This window comes from Salmo salar, chromosome ssa10, assembly GCF_905237065.1.
Source record: "Salmo salar chromosome ssa10, Ssal_v3.1, whole genome shotgun sequence".
NCBI lineage: Eukaryota > Metazoa > Chordata > Actinopteri > Salmoniformes > Salmonidae > Salmo > Salmo salar.
This window is the reverse complement of record NC_059451.1, coordinates 5,363,101-5,382,646: the sequence shown is the minus strand read 5'-3', so window position 1 is coordinate 5,382,646 and position 19,546 is coordinate 5,363,101. Positions and strand designations below refer to the sequence as shown.

The 19,546-nt window shown below is 40.1% G+C and overlaps 1 protein-coding gene across 3 annotated transcripts; it reads right to left on the bottom strand.

The window, feature by feature from the left end:
- Window positions 1–3,924: 3,924 nt before the first annotated feature.
- lpar3 (lysophosphatidic acid receptor 3) lies at window positions 3,925–19,157 on the bottom strand. 3 transcript variants are annotated; one of them, XM_045687262.1, is made up of 3 exons: window positions 18,698–19,157; window positions 17,060–17,814; window positions 3,925–5,621 (listed from the first exon to the last, which is right to left on the bottom strand). In XM_045687262.1, the coding sequence occupies exons 1-3, from the start codon at window positions 18,781–18,783 to the stop codon at window positions 5,281–5,283; spliced, it is 1,182 nt and encodes a 393-aa protein (XP_045543218.1). In that variant the 5' UTR covers window positions 18,784–19,157; the 3' UTR covers window positions 3,925–5,280. The 3 variants fall into 3 exon arrangements, with proteins under 3 accessions (XP_045543218.1, XP_014071104.1, XP_014071103.1); XM_014215629.2 differs by having other exon boundaries at window positions 17,060–17,817; window positions 18,684–19,150; XM_014215628.2 differs by having other exon boundaries at window positions 18,684–19,138.
- Between the last annotated feature and the right edge of the window lie 389 nt (window positions 19,158–19,546).

Sequence of the window (19,546 nt, the reverse complement as noted above, 5' to 3'; positions counted from 1 at the left end):
GTGTGCCCAGATTGCCTTCTACTCTCAACGGAGGTACTGAAGCTCCCTTAATTGTTCAATCAGTAAAAATAGCCTCTCCAATCAGAGATTGGCGATTGGCTCTCTGGAGCTGTGGCTCACCTTCACATAACCTTCACCAACACCAACAGGAAACAACCACCAGAACCAAGTATTTGGGCATGAAGTTGCCCCTTTCTTTTTTAAGCCTCCATTGAGTTTTAAAAAACAAATCGATTGTTATTGTTGTGTATGTAGTCTGTGAAAAGAGTATGTAGTGGTGTTTCATTTACCAGTCTCTGAGTTAAATGTACACAAGTGAATTTGCTGTGTACCTTTCACACACATCTGTTTCCTGGAATATGATATCAAGTGTAAGTATCTACTATACATGGACAATGGACCATTTCCGAGAAGTAATAACAAAAAGGTTGATAGTGGCCCATTGCATGCACTTACAGTATACAACACTCACAATTGCAATGAGATTAACAACCCAGGGATCTACCACCTCTCAGAGTTGCATTCAATGAGAATGAAAGAGCTATAACTCAGAATTCTAGGGTCCCATGTGGCTCCGTTGGTAGAGCATGGTGATAGCAACACAAGGGTTGTGGGTTCCAGTATACAAAAAGTATAAAAATGTATGCACTACCTATTGTAAGTCGCTTTGGATAAGAGCTTCTGTTAAAATGTACAGTGGGGTTGCCCAAAAAGTTACATATTGCAGCTTTAATTTGCATTACAAGAACACGGTAATTACAGTAAAGCAGTAGAAATGACTGCTACATGAAGTTTGTAGTCCATGTCTGAGAGAATATAAAAGCAAAACAGTGAGCAACAGTAACGTTAGGTTTAGGGTGGGCTAGCCTTACGATTAATTCAGGGTACGTTTTTGAGTAAGTCAAAGTTGTACGCTCTTTTGAAAGAGGCAGTCTGAGATGTCCTATTTGAAGCCCAAATATATCATACTTTGACTAAAATTAAGACTTAATTTGCTTAATGATAATATACCTTACACAACATGAAATGTCACCAACAGATTTAATTTGACAACAGACTGTGAAATAACTGTTTGATTATGTAAACTTGCCATCAGTAGGCTTACGTTGAGTTTCAACCAATAAACGGTGATAGGTTCCCAGCAGTTCTCAGTCAGTCAAGCAAATCAGAGTTAAGGAACTAAAATTTGTCTGAAATAGTAAACTGTTGAGAGCAGTTTATTTTATAAAGGTCAAATGTACCTCCTTTCTAACTGTCCAAAGATTTTCTGTAGCACTTTAACAAATTACTTAATTGACTCCATAAAAACCAAGGGCCATCCATTAGTCCAGCAAAACAGAGTAAATCACCCTGAAGCACCTCTACTTGAGCACAAGCAATCTAGAGCAGTGTTTCTCCACGCAGGCTACTCTATCTGGGTTGTGTTCAGTAGGTAGAAAACGTTTTGAAATAGAGTGAAACAGGAAGGTGCTACCTGATATTGTCAAATAAGAGCACAGATTTTCGTGCTCTTCTTGGACACGTTCAGTTAAATAGCACTTCCCCGTTTCAATCCATTTCAAAATGTTTTCTCCTTAATGAACACAACCAAGGTCCACTGTGAGTAAGCTGACATCACTATTTGTACTCAAATTGCATGCTGGTCACTGATACATCAAAGTTTGAGAAACACTGACTAAAAGGGACCTTTTGACCTAGCCATGGGGGTTTGGAGAAAAACCTAGATAATGTTTATTAGGCACCAAACAGAAGAAAAAGATCTAGGTGCAGTGAAACAGGGAGGAAATATGGGTACTTGTCCTATAAGAAATGCTATTTTTTTTGTTGCTACGGTGTGTCCTAAAGAAAACTACCCTGTTGAGGTCACAGCACGCATACCTTTCCTATTTATAGCACCACTCAACAACCCCCCCGACTCTGTAACCAAGAGGTCTCCTGTTTTTTTTGCGTTTATCTCATTGGGTTAGGGTTAGGGTTATGTCGTATATGTACATATACGACATTCTAACACGTCCCACTGAATCAAACAAAGTCAGAGGAAAAATGTGTTTTAATGAAGTTTTTCCTTTTACACAAAGAGTGGTTTAACCACATAAATAGTGTACAACAGGTAAAGAGTTTCAATGATCCAGTAAATTATTAATCATTGGTCTCCTATGGAAGGAAGGGGTACTCCAGTCATATCCTTGTCAGTTCCCTGCAGGCATATCTACCACAGGAATCCAGTGTGTCGCAATGTTTACAAGCCTGGGCCTTGCTCTCAGGTGAGCGAGCAGCTGTTTTGACAGCATGACACGGTGATGGCCATTACGAGTTGCATGAAAGGATGTGCAAAAATTCCACTACAAAAGTTTAAAAAAAAGTTTGATGTTGACAGTGCTCCAGGCTTTTCTTTTTCTTCTCAGCTTGGACATTGACTGTGTTGCTATACATTGCCTTCATACGTATTCACACCCCTTGACTTTTTACACCTTTTGTTGTGTTACAGCCTGAATTTGAAATGTATTACATTTAGATGTTTTTTTATACTGGCCTACACACAATACCCCATAATGTCAAAGTGGAATTATGTTTTTCAAAATTTTGACAAATGTATTAAAAATGAAAAGGTGAAATGTTTTGATTCAATAAGTATTCAACCCCTTTGTTATGGCAAGCCTAAGTAAGTTAAGGAGTAAACATTCACTTAACAAGTCACATAATAAGTTATATGACTACCTCATCTCTGTACCCCATACATACATTTATCTGTAAGGTCCCTCAGTCGAGCAGTGAATTTCAAACACAGATTCAACCACAAAGACCAGGGAGGTTTTCCATGCCTCTCAAAAAAGGGCACCTATTGGTAGATGGGTAACAATAATAAAAGCAGACATTGAATATCCCTTTGAGCATGGTGAAGTTATTAATTACACTTTGGATGGTGTATCAATACACCCAGTCACTACAAAGATACAGACGTCCTTCACGCAGTTGCCGGAGATGAAGATAACTGCTCGGGGGTTTTCACCATGAGGCCAATTGTGACTTTAAAACAGTTACAGAGTTTAATGGCTGTGATAGGAGAAAACTGAGGATGGATCAACAACATTGTAGTCACTCCACAATAATAACCTAAATGACAGAGTGAAAAGAAGGAAGTCTGTTCAGAATAAATATTTTCCAAAACATGCATCCTGTTTGCAACAAGGCACTAAACCCATCACACTCATCTCTGGACCTCGATGCCAGCTGCACTGAATTTTTCAGTATTGCCCTCTAATCAGGGACTGATTTAGACCTGGGACACCAGGTAGGTGCAATTAATTATCAGGTAGAACAGAAAAACAGCAGAACTTGTAGGGTAAGAGTTGAATACCCCTGCACTAAAGCAATACTGCAAAACATGCTGAAGCAATACATTTTCTTTCTGAATACAAAGCGTTATGTTTGGAGCTAATCCAATAGAACACATTACTGAGCACCACTCCCCATATGTTCAAGCATAGTGGTGGCTGCATCATGTTATGGGTATGCTTGTAATCGGACTAGGGAGTGGAGCTAAGCACAGGCAAAATCCTAGAGGAAAACCTAGTTCAGTCTGCTTTCCACCAGACACTGAGAGATTAACTTCTTTTAGCAGGACAATAACCTAAAACACCAGGCCAAATCCACAAGTGAGTTGCTTACCAAGAAAACAGAATGTTCCTGAGTGGCCGAGTTACAGTTTTAACTTAAATCTGCTTGAAAATCTATGGCAAGACCTGAAAATGGTTGTCTAGCAATGATCAACAACCAATTTGACAGAGCTTGAAGAATTATTTTAAGAATAATGGGAAAATGTTGCACAATCCAGGTGTGAGATTTACCCAGAAAGACTCACAGCTGTAATCGCAGCCAACAGTGATTCTAACATGTATTGGCTTAGGGGGTTGAATACTTATCTAATCAAGATATACTAGTGTTTTATTTTTCATTAACTTTTTACAAATGTTAGAATTTTTCTTTCACTTTGACATTAGAGTATTTTGTGTATATTGACAAAAAATGACAATTAAATCCATTTTAATCCCAGTTTGTAACAAAACAAACGAAACAAAACAAAATGTGGAAAATTCAAGGGGTGTGTATACTTTCTGAAAGCACTGAACTCGTGTTTAATTTTCCATTTAAAACATTTTTTTTTTAAAGAAATAGTGTAGATCATTGAAAAAAAAAACTTAAATTAACTTGAATGACACTTTGTAACAACAAAATTTGAAAAAAGTCAAGGCACTGTACATAGAGTGGTGTTAAAGGGAGTGACTACTGTACAGATGATGCAGCTGGCAAAAGAAATGACTTCCTTTTGGGGTACAACATGGACCACTGACTGTCAAAGCAAGGTGGCATTAACGGTCTTCCTTTAAAATGACAGTTGTGCCAATAGCCATCTACTGTGTATCTAGGGCAGTTTGACATTAGAAAAGTTTGACATGTTTCCAAATAATCGTCCCTAACCCTTCGATATTAGCAGATTGTAAGGCAAACAATATGGTGGACGCTCCACCACTACGCTGACACTTCAGATCTGCAAACATTTTAAGGTAAGGGACAAGAGCAAGGGGAAGGGAGCAAAATTGGGACTAGTGCTATCTATTCTAGTTGAGAGTCACACATTTTCCTTCCATTAGAAAGGAATTTGTCAATTCATTAACACAACATTCAGGGATGTTAGCAGCCAAATACAGTAGATTATGATTCCCTGTATGTATCAAAAATAGGAACAATGAGACTTGAAAACCATATTTAACCCCTAATAAGCCTAGTACTATAGTTCAATGATGTATTAAGAGCAATGCTATTTCGTCAAGTACAGTACTTTGTTTTCAAAAGGAAATAAGGGCAAGATTAATACCCTTATGAAAAAAATCCATGAGATTTAAAAGTTATACGGTGGGAAAAAGCATCAGTTACTCTTTTCAAGATCTTAAAAAAAAATATTGAGGTAAAAACAGGAAATGTACCATTATACCACTGTCTACTTCATATCACAACATCTTTCTTCAGTCATTTGGATATACTGTAGTCGCCCCCTTAGTTTGCAGGCTAATATCCCATATTGGGCAGAGTAGGGATGGCCCTTCACTCCTCTAGGAATCCTCCACTAAGGCCCAGACCCAGTTCGAGCTGCCCTTTAAACCAGTTAGCTATACTGAAGACAACATTGGACCGTAGAAGACCATCTGTGTCTTTATATGTCTCTCTACATCCACTTGTAGAGACACTCCCACAACGGCCTTGCTTGCCTCAGGTCTTGGTTCAGGCCTTGAGCATCCCCTGGGCGTCCGAGCCCTTGATGGTCTCCTTCTCCTCAGAGGTCTGCGGTGTGGTGCCCGTCTCCTGGGCTGAGCTGAGGGGCCGGGCGTTGGCCTTGGACGAGCGCTGGCGCCGGGTGCCATTTCCCACGCAGCGAAGCAGGTTCTTGAAGGTGGTCCACATCTCGTCATCCTTGTAGGAGTAGATGACAGGGTTCATGACCGAGTTGAGTACTGCCAGCAGGAGGAGCCAGCGCTTAAAGAGCATCACCTCGCACTGCTGGCAATGGAGGCCATCTAGCAGCAGCACCACCAGGCCCGGCGTCCAGCAGATCACAAACGCCCCTGTAACGAAAGACAATAGAGATTATAAAATATATTATATTATTTCAAAATATTTGAGATATATCCAAAAGCATTAGAGTTTAGATCAATAGATTAGAGATTATTAGAAATATAATATATACTATTTGCCACAGTCACACTGGGCTTATTACACAACTCTCCTTCCCTGGCAATAGATAACAGTAAAACTCCAGCCAACATGTTTATTAAGGTCAAAGGTTGGAGATATCTTTATCATCATTAGAGATGAGATTATTAGAAATATTAGATACATCTCCAATGTTATTACAGATTAGGGGCTATATTTTATCAAACCTAATGTAATGGTAAATCTAAGCGCTGGAGGTCACGCTACAGGTCCCTGGGTCTGTCAGAAATATTACTGCTATTTTCACAGCAGTTATTATGAGCGCAAAAGCTGGTGGTGGCACAAAAGGGTTGGGTTTTGATGCATAAACAAGTTGCAGGTGTGACCAGGGCTTGGACAGTCACTCCATGGCTTGATATTGCATGTGTTAGTCTTTTTGTTGTCGTCAACTCCAATTCGGCTGGGGGCATGGAATATTCTCATCCTAGTCCATTGTGGCTTGATAATACAGTTTAGGAAATAAGGGTAAGATTCAAGTATTAAGTATTAAATAGCATAGGCTACAGTAACAAGTGATAGCAACAGTAGAAAAAAAAACATCAGTGTTTGCTCAATATGTTTTGAGTGTTGACAGTCAGCATTGTTGTAATTGGATTCAAAGAGTGTAGGCCTCTAAGCACTGCTCTAAATTGTATTGTATGTTCTCAATAAGCAAGATATAGCCTAGAGACCTAACGTTGATATGGTGTTAAATGACTGAAAATGTGAATAGCCTGTGTTTGGAGGAGCGCAACTTTGGTAACCAGACAAGAGCCAGTGGGGATAGATCCAAACAGAATGGAGTATGCCCTGCAGGTTGGCCTATATGAATTGTGAATAATGCAAAAGCATGAAAGCCTCATGAGTAGACCATTTAGAAACATTTTATGGATAGGCTACTTGGCTAATGCATGGCCAGGATAGAAAAGACACCATACGCATTGCTGTTGAACCAGCTTTTGTTTGAGTAGGGTAAGGATAACCTAGTAAGGTCTTGTTTTTTTTATCAAACAAAATGGAAAACAAGCAATTGTTACAGGAAAATAACTTACATTTTTCTAAATTCAAGTGTCACTGGATTATCTCATCTCTCGTTCCATGATGGGCATATAGCCTACATGGAGGGTTTTTTATGCATATCCAAAATAATAACAGGAGCTGGCTAAAATTATGTAATAGCCTACATAGCTGTCTGCTCACTGTTCTGCTGCTGCGAAAATTATATTTTAATAAAGCTTTGGCGATTAACTCCAGATGAAAATAGATCCCTAGATGTATTAGAGATATCTCTTTTGGAGATATGTTTACTTTATTTCAACAGGTCAGGTGACTGAAAAATCATTCTCACTTAGTGTCAGCTATGACTGAAACATCATCGTTCTTTGAGAAATGGTCATTGTAAACAGGAGCCATACCAATTTTTTTATTTTGATTGGTTGGACTTGAGCAACAGCTTATCGTACTGAAGATGGCTGTTGAGCTTGTGTGCATAGATTGAAAGAGATAATCAATGCTTGATTCAAGTTAGAAAAGAGGCAATGAGGCATAGGATGCTACACCACCTCAGCCTCTAGGTGTGTCCCTATAATATCTCCTTTCTCCTGAGGTGTGCACTTATTCACTACTTCTCACAAATCTAAAAGCATTAGAGTAGTGGAGGCACGGGCTAGTGGATGTTTCCACCATATTTGTTATACCAGTCATTTCCTATTCAAATCACTGAAGGGAAGTGAACAAGTGCACACTTTGGGAGGAAGGAGAGATAATTGGGACATCGCTTCTGTCACTACACTGGAGACAAAAGCAAGAGCTTCCTAAGTTGTGATGGCTTGCCAATGAATACCGTCTGAGGAAAGCAGGTACAAGTTAGAGAAAAACCGACGGACCAAAGACTGTCTTAGAAGGAAGAAAATTATATTTTTCAATCTTTGTGTCTCAGACACTACACTCAATGTTTGTCTGAATTTTCATTCGACGTGAAATCCCAACCAGTATCTAGGGTAGTCACCGACAGCAGAGCGTGTTGCGGCAAGATTAAGGGATTTCAGGGAGCTTTTCTAGGACATGTAGCAGCTTGTCCGTTCTGCCAATACCTCTCCAGAACCCTGCTTCAGCTCAGTAGAACAAAAACAGCAATTGTGTTCTCCACAAGGGAGAAGAGAGGGAGGGAATATGAACCACGCCTTCTCTCTCAAAAATACATGGTCACCAACTAAAATACAAGGAGCAGGCAGAAAGAAATGGTGGGGTTCCATGGGTGTTTTATATGAAATATTCAAAAAAACTAAAAAAACATCTGGGTTGGGAAGCGGGCATGTTTAGAGCACATGTGAGCTTTTAGTTGAGGAGCATTCATTAACCTCTGAAATATATGTCAGGTTATATATCAAGGGAAGCAGAATAAGTCAAGGTTTTTCTCTGCAGTTCTGTTTGCTTCAGTCTAAATCCATAAATGGTCCCACATATTACAGTGAAATGGCTATCATGAATGTTTGCCTTCTTCCTTTCCACAGAAGCACAAGGATGATGAATCAAAGCATAGGGGTTGAGTTTATGCACGTGTGCCTAAATAGCTACCATCAAGCACAATCAGGTCCCAATCTCGGTGTGAATCTTTGAGATTATTTTACAGCTACCTGTATGGGGGGCTTCTTCTAACCTAATGCTCCTCAAAATCTTTAGTCAAATATTACTGTAACCAAATATTGTGTATGCTACCTGGCTAGCTGTTTATATCTGTCATGAGAGATGACTGTAACCATAACAGTGTAGAAAACACTTTAGCGTCCAATGCAGCCATTTTGATCTCAATATCAAATCATTTCTGGGTAACAATTAAGTACCTCACTGTGATTGTTTTCAATTAAAATGGTCAAAAAGAAATAACAGTAAACTCCAGCCAACATGTTTAACAAGGTCAAAGGTGATGCCAAATCTCCCTGCATTCTCCTTCCACCATTTCATAAATGATAGATGTTAGTGATATTGGAGATATACAGTGCCTTCAAAAATGATTCACACCTCTTGACTTTTTTGTTGTTGCGTTACAGCCTGAATTTAAAAATGCCTACATTTAGATTTGTTGTCACTGGCATACACACAATATCCCATAATGTCAAAGGGAATTCTTTATTTTTTTTTTTACAAATTAATAAAAAAATGTTGAGTCAATAAGTATTCAACTCCTTTGTTATGTCATGCCTAAATACATTCAGAAGTAAAAATGTACTTAACAAGTCACATAATAAGTTACATGGACTATGTGCAATAATAGCGTTTAACATGATTTTTTAATGACTACCTCGTCTCTGTACCGCACACATTCAATTATCTGTAAGGTCCCTCAGTTGAGCAGTGAATTTCAAACACAGATTCAACCACAAATCCCAGGGAGGTTTTCCAATGTACTCGCAAAGAAGACCACATATGGTGAATATAGAAAGTATTGACTCAGGGGTGTGAATACTAATGTAAATGAGACATTTCTGTATTTCATTTTCAATACATTTGCAAAAAGAAATGAGAAAAACATGCTTTCACTTTGTCATTACACACTTCACACTTTTATTTTTACACACTTCATATGTATTTACTGTATGGTAGTAAAGGCTCATCCTATATAACTACTGCTATACACACCTTTCCTATTCATATACCGTCCATATTTTATATTTGAGATTTGTCAAAGTAGCCACCCTTTGCCTTGACAGCTTTGCACACTCTTGGCATTCTCTCAACCAGCTTCATGAGGTAGTCACATGGAATGCATTTCAATGAACAAGTGTGCCTTGTTAAAAGTTAATTTGTGGAATTTCTTTCCTTCTTAATGTGTTTGAGCCAATCAGTTGTGTTGTGACAAGGTAGGGATGGTATACAGAAGACAGCCCTATTTGGTAAAATATCAAGTCCATATTATGGCAAGAACAACTCAAATAAGCAAATGACAGTTCATCATTACTTTAATAAGACACGAAGGATAGTAAATCCGGAAAATGTCAATAACTTCTAAAGTTTATTCAAGTGTAGTCGCAAAAACCATCAAGCGCTATGATGAAACTGGCTCTCATGAGGACCGCCACAAGAAAGAAAGACCCAGAGTTACCTCTGCTGCAGAGGATAAGTTCATTAGAGTTACCAGCCTCAGAAATTGCAGCCCAAATAAATGCTTCAAAGAGTACTTCAAGTAACAGACACATCTCAACATCAACTTTTCAGAGGAGACTGTGTGAATCAGGCCTTCATGGTCGAATTGCTGCAAAGAAACCACTACTAAAGGACACCTATAAAAATAAGATACTTGCTTGGGCCAAGAAACACAAGCAATGGACATTAGACCGGTGGAATCTCTCCTTGGTCTGATTAGTCAAAATTTTAGATCGGCGGAAATCTGTCCAAAGTTGAGATTTTTGGATCCAACCGCCGTGTCTTTGTAAAATGCACAGTAGGTGAACGGATGATCTCTGCATGTGTGGTTCACACCGTGAAGCATGGAGGAGGAGGTGTGGGGGTGCTTTGCTGGTGACACTGTCAGTGATTCATTTAGAATTCAAGGCACAGTTAACCAGAAAGGCTACCACAGCATTCTACAGCGATATGCCATCCCATCTGGTTTGCCCTTAGTGGGACTATCACTTGTTTTTCAACAGGACAATGACCCAAAACACACCTCCAGGCTGTGTAAGGGCTATTTTACCAAGAAGGAGAGTGATGAGTGCTGCATCAGATGACCTAGCTTCCACAATCACCTGACCTTAACCCAATTGAGATGGTTTGGGATGAGTTGGACCGCAGAGTGAAGGAAAAGCAGCCAACAAGTGCTCAGCATATGTGGGAACTCCTTCAAGACTGTTGGAAAAGCATTCCTCATGAAGCTGGTTGAGAGAAGGCCAAGAGTGTGCAAAGCTGTCATCAAGGCAAATGGTGGCTACTTTGAAGAATCTCAAATATTAAATATGTTTTTTTCTGTTAAACACTTTTTTTGGTTACAACATGATTCAACATGTGTTATTTCATAGTTTGATGTCTTCACTATTATTCTACAATGTAGAACATAGTAAAAAATTAAGAAAAACCCTGGAATTAGTACGTGTGTCCAAACTTTTAACTGGTACTGTGTATAATACAGTTGCAGTAGTTTTTTTTCTTTCAGAAACTGTCAGATATAGCATATGTCACTGTAAAAGTTTTAAACATTCTGCCAACACCTCTAGACATTTTATCAAGTTCACAATTGCTAGTTCCTTTAGAAACTGCCTTGGCCTAATTCCAATACTTCCAAAGTATACAGAAAATAAGGGCGTTATTGTCACCATAAAAGGTGAAGGATGGGCGTTTTTCAGGTGGAGTTTTCACCACGGATCTGATTGATAATAGGAAACATGCTTATTTATTATTTAAGTTTATAGATATCAATATTTTGTACATGCGCACACAATATTTAGTGTGAAATGTATGCAACGGTTATAAATGAGGCCCCAGAAAAAGTCTGGACAGGTTTATCCAGTCACTAATTCAGCGTTAGTCAACACAAAATAACAGATTTCTATTCACCTGAAACATGAGCTAACAAGAGCTGTTTTCTTCCTCGTACAGCCCCAGTGATATGGTTGAGTACTTGTTTCTTAACCTCCCAAAAACCTCTCCCCTGTTCTTATCATTGTCACATAGAATAATGCTTTCACATGAACATTTTAGGCATATTTAGAAGCTTGTTACGTTTTTTCTACCGGTTTGCTGTCTACTGTATTCCCAACTGAGATACTGACAATAGAGTTTTTATTTTTCAATCTTGAGTTGACTTTCTGCATCACAATGTTATCGAACAACAACTCACAGATGGAATGTGGAGAATTGCATCAATTCTTCCAAATTGCTCTAGGATAGAGACAATTGTATCATGACAAAGTGATTGAGTAACACACAACGTCAAATGACACATGGCTATAATGTGGGAAAATTCTAGCAGGCTCAAAATAATACAATGAGACACCATCCCTAGCGTCTTGAGTCTTTCACCCCAGAATAACGTAACGGTAGGCTTGACTTGAAACTTGAGGACATAAGAGCACAACAGCTAGTTTAATGGGGACAATTGCATCTGAAAGCAATTGCACGCTGCCTGAAAAACCCCTGAAAGTATAGGTTCTTTTTGGGGGTTCTTCTGAGAAAGCCACCGACCGTGCAGTCTTGGGCGGTTTCGGCTGAGATTCCTGGCAGCCTAACCAGTGTGTGACTGTGTGTGTGTCCTTGTGCTAGAGATAATTACATAGAGCAGTCTTGAAGACACTCTGTACAGAGAGCGAGGCAGCTTCCTCCACGCCTATCTGGGGTCGACCAGAGCGCAGAGATAGTCTGCTTTCGCTTTTATTAATCTAGCAGGAGGACATCATATAAGAAAACACTCCTTCTAGCACAACATAGAGCTGTAAACATGCTATCTGGCACATACAAAAAGTTGATGTACACAAAAGGTTTAGGAAATTCAGCAGCACCTACTGGCCAAGTTGATAACAATCAAACTCGTCTGACCTGTACTGAGGAGCCATGCTAAGGAGAGGGTGGGTGTGCTCAACTATTGTCTTAAATGCAACATATCCTGTTCCGACTCACCTACCAGCAGAGGCCCGCATTATCTTATCTGGGATGTGCATGCTCATGTGCAGATGTGTATGTTTAGGACTGCACATTTGTGGTATGTTTGCTATTCACACACATGTTGAAAACAAGCCCTTGTAGACTGATCTGCACATTTTTTATTTTTTATTTAACCTTAATTTATGCAGGAATTTGAGGTCATTCAGGTCAGAATATTTTTTTTACAGGGGAGACCTGTGCCCTGATTCCCAAAAGCATCTTAAGCCTAAGTTCATTGTTGGAACCTTCGTAGGAGCTTTGTTAACAGCTAAGTGCATCGTTAGATGCTTTTCTCCCTCTCGCGTCACTTTATAGAGAAGATCTCCGCCATATATATGTATATCGTTGTATATCATTGTATTTTACATTTGTGTGACTGGTCTTGTCTATCAGTGTATCGGTGTTTTGTTACTGTCGTGTTTTATGTTTTTGTGTGGATCCCTGGAAGAATACATGCTGCTTCGGCAAAAGCTATTGGGGATCCGAATAAACTGAACAAAACTTAGAATCAAGATGTTTATCTATCTGTCTGTGACCACCGATAACTACAAATACAAAGTTGTGAATGTCTTTTGCAATTGTTACAAACTTACAAAGGATAAAAATATGCTTGAAATTAAAAATGAGATGACAGCATTAAAAGATAAATACAGTATAGGCTACATTCACCTATATACACTGCTCAAAAAAATAAAGGGAACACTTAAACAACACAATGTAACTCCAAGTCAATCACACTTCTGTGAAATCAAACTGTCCACTTAGGAAGCAACACTGATTGGCAATAAATGTCACATGATGTTGTGCAAATGGAATAGACAACAGGTGGAAATTATAGGCAATTAGCAAGACACCCCCAATAAACGAGTGGTTCTGCAGGTGGGGACCACAGACCACTTCTCAGTTCCTATGCTTCCTGGCTGATGTTTTGGTCACTTTTGAATGCTGGCGGTGCTTTCACTCTAGTGGTAGCATGAGACGGAGTCTACAACCCACACAAGTGGCTCAGGTAGTGCAGCTCATCCAGGATGGCACAACAATGCGAGCTGTGGCAAGAAGGTTTGCTGTGTCTGTCAGCGTAGTGTCCAGAGCATGGAGGCGCTACCAGGAGACAGGGCAGTACATCAGGAGATATGGAGGAGGCCGTAGGAGGGCAACAACCCAGCAGCAGGACCGCTACCTCCGCCTTTGTGCAAGGAGGAGCAGGAGAAGCACTGCCAGAGCCCTGCAAAATGACCTCCAGCAGGCCACAAATGAGCATGTGTCTGCTCAAACGGACTCCATGAGGGTGGTACGAGGGCCCGACGTCCACAGGTGGGGGTTGTGCCTACGGCCCAAAACTGTGCAGGACGTTTGGCATTTGCCAGAGAACACCAAGATTGGCAAATTCGCCACTGGCGCCCTGTGCTCTTCACAGATAAAAGCAGGTTCACACTGAGCACGTGACAGACGTGACAGAGTCTGGAGATGCCGTGGAGAACGTTCTGCTGCCTGCAACATCCTCCAGCATGACCGGTTTGGCGGTGGGTCAGTCATGGTGTGGGGTGGCATTTCTTTGGGGGGCCGCACAGCCCTCCATGTGCTCGCCAGAGGTAGCCTGACTGCCATTAGGTACCGAGATGAGATCCTCAGACCCCTTGTGAGACCATATGCTGGTGCGGTTGTCCCTGGGTTCCTCCTAATGCAAGACAATGCTAGACCTCATGTGGCTGGAGTGTGTCAGCAGTTCCTGCAAGAGGAAGGCATTGATGCTATGGACTGGCCCGCCCGTTCCCCAGACCTGAATCCAATTGAGCACATCTGGGACATCATGTCTCGCTCCATCCACCAACGCCACGTTGCACCACAGACTGTCCAGGAGTTGGCGGATGCTTTAGTCCAGGTCTGGGAGGAGATCCCTCAGGAGACCATCCGCCACCTCATCAGGAGCATGCCCGGGCGTTGTAGGGAGGTCATACAGGCAAGTGGAGGCCACACACACTACTGAGCCTCATTTTGACTTTTAAGGACATTACATCAAAGTTGGATCAGCCTGTAGTGTGGTTTTCCACTTTAATTTTGAGTGTGACTCCAAATCCAGACCTCCATGGGTTGATAAATTGGATTTCCATTGATTCTTTTTGTGTGATTTTGTTGTCAGCACATTCAACTATGTAAAGAAAAAAGTATTTAATAAGACTATTTCTTTCATTCAGATCTAGGATGTTTTGTTTAAGTGTTCCCTTTATTTTTTTGAGCAGTATATTTAAATCATATTGAAATACATTATGTTCAGTCAATTGAGTTATATTTTGCTAATCGGCTACTGTAATATATCATTATGTGGTTAAGCATTAGAATAAGCCGACTCAATATTTACAGCCACATAGGTGGTAATATCTCTCTAGGAGCTGATCCGTCGTCAGTATTTTGAATAATTATAATGTTAAGGTAAGATTTGACTAGAGAAAGCTGATTCAAGAGCAGCGCTGCCTTTCTTTCGAACCTTTCAGTATCGACACATGCTCTAACGATGTTAGTTGAAATTACTTTTCTTTGTTAGTGATTTAGACACTTGCACAGATGAGTGATCCTAAGTGGAGAACCATGTTATTAAGCGGAGACAGATCAGAGCAAATAATATGCTTCTGTGCTGAATAAAGTGCTAAGTAACTGCAGCCCAAGTTGAAGACACACAACTGCACAGCAAACTTTGAGATTCATGGTACAATCGTCCACTTTTTAACCTCTTGGGGCTAGGTGGGACGCTAGCGTGCCACCCGTGGTGCACTCCATCAACAGCAGGTGCATTTCAAGAGCGGCAAATTTGAATCCAAATAAATGTAAAAATTCAAATTTTTCAAAAATACAACTATGTTACACCATTTGAAAGATAAACATCTCCTTAATCTAACCACGTTTTACGATTTCAAAAAGGTTTTACGGCGAAAGCATAAATTTAGAGTATGTTAGGACAGTACATTTACAAGAGTTGTGTGTAATGTTTTGTCAAGTCAAAGACAGGGTCACCAAAACCATAAAACCAGCTAAAATGATGCACTAACCTTTTACAATCTCCATCAGATGACACTCCTAGGACATTATGTTAGACAATGCATGCATTTTTAGTTCTATCAAGTTCATATTTATATACAAAAACAGCGTTTTACTATGGCATTGATGTTGAGGAAATCGTTTCCCTCCAATAACCGGCAGTCAAGTCAGCGTCAGAAATTAAATAATTAAAATTAGAAAACATTGGTAAAATATTATATTGTCATTTAAAGAATTATAGATTTACATCTCTTGAACGCAATCAACTTGCCAGATTTAAAAATAACCTTACTGGGAAATCACACTTTGCAATAATCTGAGCACTGCGCCCAGAAAAATACGCGCGTGCGATACAGACTAGACGTCATGTTGGGGAGATCTAAAATCGAAAATACTATGTAAATAATCCATTACCTTTGATTCTCTTCATCAGATGTCACTTCCAGGTATCACAGGTCCATAACGAATGTAGTTTTGTTCAAAAAAGCTCATCATTTATGTCCAAAAATCTCCGTCTCGTTAGCACATGATGTAAGCCAGCCGGACTTCTCGTCATGAACGAGGGGAAAAAATATATTTCCGTTCGTTCAAACATGTCAAACGTTGTATAGCATAAATCATTAGGGCCTTTTTTAACCAGAACATGAATAATATTCAAGGTGGACGAATGCATACTCTTTTATAACGTATTGGAACGAGGGTACCCAACATGAACTAGCGCGCCAGGTGTCTAATGGGACATCACCGTTCCATGGCTCTTGTTCGGTCAGATCTCCCTCCAGAAGACTCAAAACACTTTGTAAAGGCTGGTGACATCTAGTGGAAGCAATAGGAAGTGCCAAAATATTCCTAAACCCCTGTGTTTTTCAATGGGATAGGTTTAAAGTCAATACAACACATCAGGTATCCACTTCCTGTCAGAAAATGTCTCAGGGTTTTGCCTGCCAAATGAGTTCTGTTATACTCACAGACACCATTCAAACAGTTTTGGAAACTTTAGAGTGTTTTCTATCCATATATAATAAGTATATGCATATTCTAGTTACTGGGTAGGATTAGTAACCAGATTAAATCGGGTACATTTTTTTTATCCAGACGTGCAAATGCTGCCCCCTAGACCCAACAGGTTAAACCAACACCCAGGTCAAACAAAGATTACTCAAAAATGATGTCAATATCAGTCAAATTATCTCACTATGTGGGATATATTGAAGTGGTCTTTTTAAAGGCCTTGACCATAACATTTTGCTCAAACCTCAGTTGAGTTAATTTAATCAGGATTTTCCCCACTATCTTGGAAATGTAGATTACAATCCACTGTTGTCAGCAACATTGCTCCCCCTACCTTTCTCCACACTCAACCAGCTAAATAACCTTTGAGACAAGCTTGTGTGTGTGTGTCTAATTGCTTATGAGGAAAGTCGTTTAAGAACCAATGAAATGATCAAATGTTCTGCTACTTAAGAGCACAGAGTACTAGTGCTACTCAGACTTTAGGAAGGACTACATTTCCCAACAGTGAAATTCTGATGGGTCCAATCAATAACTTTTTTTTATGTAGTCCTTCATAAAGGTCTCAGTACTACTCAGAAACACATTTGAAGTTCCCACATTGACACAATGTGAGAGGAATCCGATGGCCTACCTAACACAGTCATGACTGTCTTGATGAGCTTGATGGGTGTCCTCTTGCGGTTGATGGAGCCGCTGGTGTGTGGGCTGAGCACCGCCGTTTTCCTCTTGACGTAGGTGTAAATCCGCAGGTAGATGGACACCATGACCAGGAACAAAACCAGGTTGGACACGGACCAGAAAATCAGGTAGCTCCGGCTGAAGATGGGCGCCAGCTGGGAGCAGTCCTGAAGGTTGCAGATGCAGTTCCACCCCAGGCTGGGCACGGTGCCCATGAAGATAGAGATGGCCCACACCAGCACGATGAGCAGGGTCACCCGCCGCTTGGTCAGGTTACTGTGGACCTTCCAGTTCATCACAGAGATGTAGCGCTCCAAGGCGATCACTAGCAAGTTCGCCAGAGAGGCTGAGAGACTGGTGTCCAGAAGCCCTTGACGAATGAAATAGCCCCTCACGGTTAGTTTCCTGGACACCGTCCCGGTGTTGAACATGAGGTATATGTAGGCTATTCCAGCGAGGAAGTCCGAAGCGGCCAGGTTGGCCAGGAGATAGTAGAACGGGTAGTGGAACCTCTTGTTGGTGATGATGGCGGCAATGACCATGGCATTGGACACCAGGATAAAGCAGCAGAAGAGGGAGCCTACAACTTGGACCAGAATGAGCTGTGTGGAGTTCCAGTCATCTTTGGTCTGGTTGCTGTTGCTGTAGAAGAAGCTCATGGGCTCATCATAGTAGCATTTGTTCTGGCTGGCCATCTTGAGTGAAAGGCTGCTGACGAGAGTTGACAAGAGATATAAAGAGAAAAAAAAACATTATTTATTGGTTTCTATTTAACATTCTAACAAATATCAACCTTTTGGAATTCATGGTAGGGCTACACAGTATAACTACATGGGCTAATTTAGTGCAAAGATGATAATGAGAACTCCAGACCAAAAGTTCTAATAAACCCATTATTTGTGCGCTGCCAGTTTTCCCAAGGCCAAATAACTCCTGAACTGAGAAAGATTAAATTACCCAACTCTAAAGGGCAATCAACATGTCAAACATCCTTTTTACTGGAAGCAGCTGCATAAATCACTGGTTAATCACACATTTTCTCATTACAGAGGTATAGTGAGATAAAGATAAAGACATTCTGAGCTTCAACTCTGAAGATATTTACCAACAGTATAGGCTATGGACTCTGACAAAACCAATTAGGTATGACTTTTACAGATATCATGTATACAATCTCTTCCATATAACAACTTACAACTAAAAGGAACAAACTTTATTCCCATGATTTTCTAATGACTATGCATCATGCAATTTGTGAAACAACCAATTTTAGTATGACAGAAATCTTCAGAATAAAATACCAAAGTACAATCAATGGAGAGAAATGTTTTGCCATGTAATTCAACGTTCCTATGGAATGTCTAGTTATTTATAATTTTATAGTAATAATAAAAATAGTGTAGCCATAAATGCTTCGTCTTTCAACACTTAAAATGTAGACCTCTATGATTACGATAAGGAATTTCCAAACTCAAAAAAGTCGTATTATTTGCGATTGAAAGAGAGTAAGTCTTATAGATCATGCCGGAAATGATATGCAAATATACGCTAAACAAAATGTAAGAAAACTGACTTACCAGGTAAAGTTTACCTGTGCAAATATTTTCTATCGAATCCTTTGTGTAAACGGAATTTCTCATTCGTTCTACTACTCATTTCAAGAATGTCCTCCTTCATTCTACCGGGGCAACTTTACAGGAGAAGGTGACGGTTGTGAGTGAAGGGAATGAGGGAGAAAAGTTTGAGGCAAGAGTAGTCTGACGTAGAGGGTGTGTGACACAGCTTCTCATATCTCTGCTCCACTGGCTGCAGTAAAAATAATTCCTTTGTATGTGCGTAGTTCACCACATGAGGCCATGAGCTAAAACAATTGTCCTACATGCCTACCATTCCACTTGTATGTTAGAAAATGATATTCAATGGTGAAGGTCTGGGTTAAAAAGTCTATGTTAAAAAAGACTGGAATAAAAGATCCATAGCTTGCCTACCTGTTGGTGGCTGGTTTAGTTAGTGTATTCACACAACCTCAAAACCATTCAGAGGATATCTACATTCCTGCAGGAAAAACACTGAATAGATTACACAACAGTAATAGAGTGTTACATAGAATCACCACCCCCACCTCAGGGCAAATGCCACTGCCAAATACTAACCAGCCACTCATGAGGCAATACAACACTAAAACAACATTCATAAGAATGAGGAAATAAGATAAAGGTAACTGAAGGTTGGTTTTTCACTTCAACATTGTGTATTATATCTATTTCACTACAGACCACCTAAGGAAAATTATTCATTTGATTCTTCGTTGACTCTGTAAAGTTGGATTCTCTTTTTACTGACTCTTGACATATACTCCCTGATGATCTTTCCTGAAGTGCCAAAGACGGTTGTGTTCCAGCTTGTTCCTACAACAAAGCAGATTGTGTGATGACAAGGC

Coding starts and splice junctions, on each gene's coding strand:
- lpar3 (XM_045687262.1), bottom strand. CDS start 18,783: ATGAAGGAGGACATTCTTGAAATGAGTAGTAGAACGAATGAGAAATTC. Junction 17,815..18,697: donor GATAGAAAATATTTGCACAG/GTAAACTTTACC, acceptor TCTCGTCAGCAG/CCTTTCACTCAAGATGGCCA. Junction 5,622..17,059: donor GACAGTCATGACTGTGTTAG/GTAGGCCATCGG, acceptor CTTTCGTTACAG/GGGCGTTTGTGATCTGCTGG.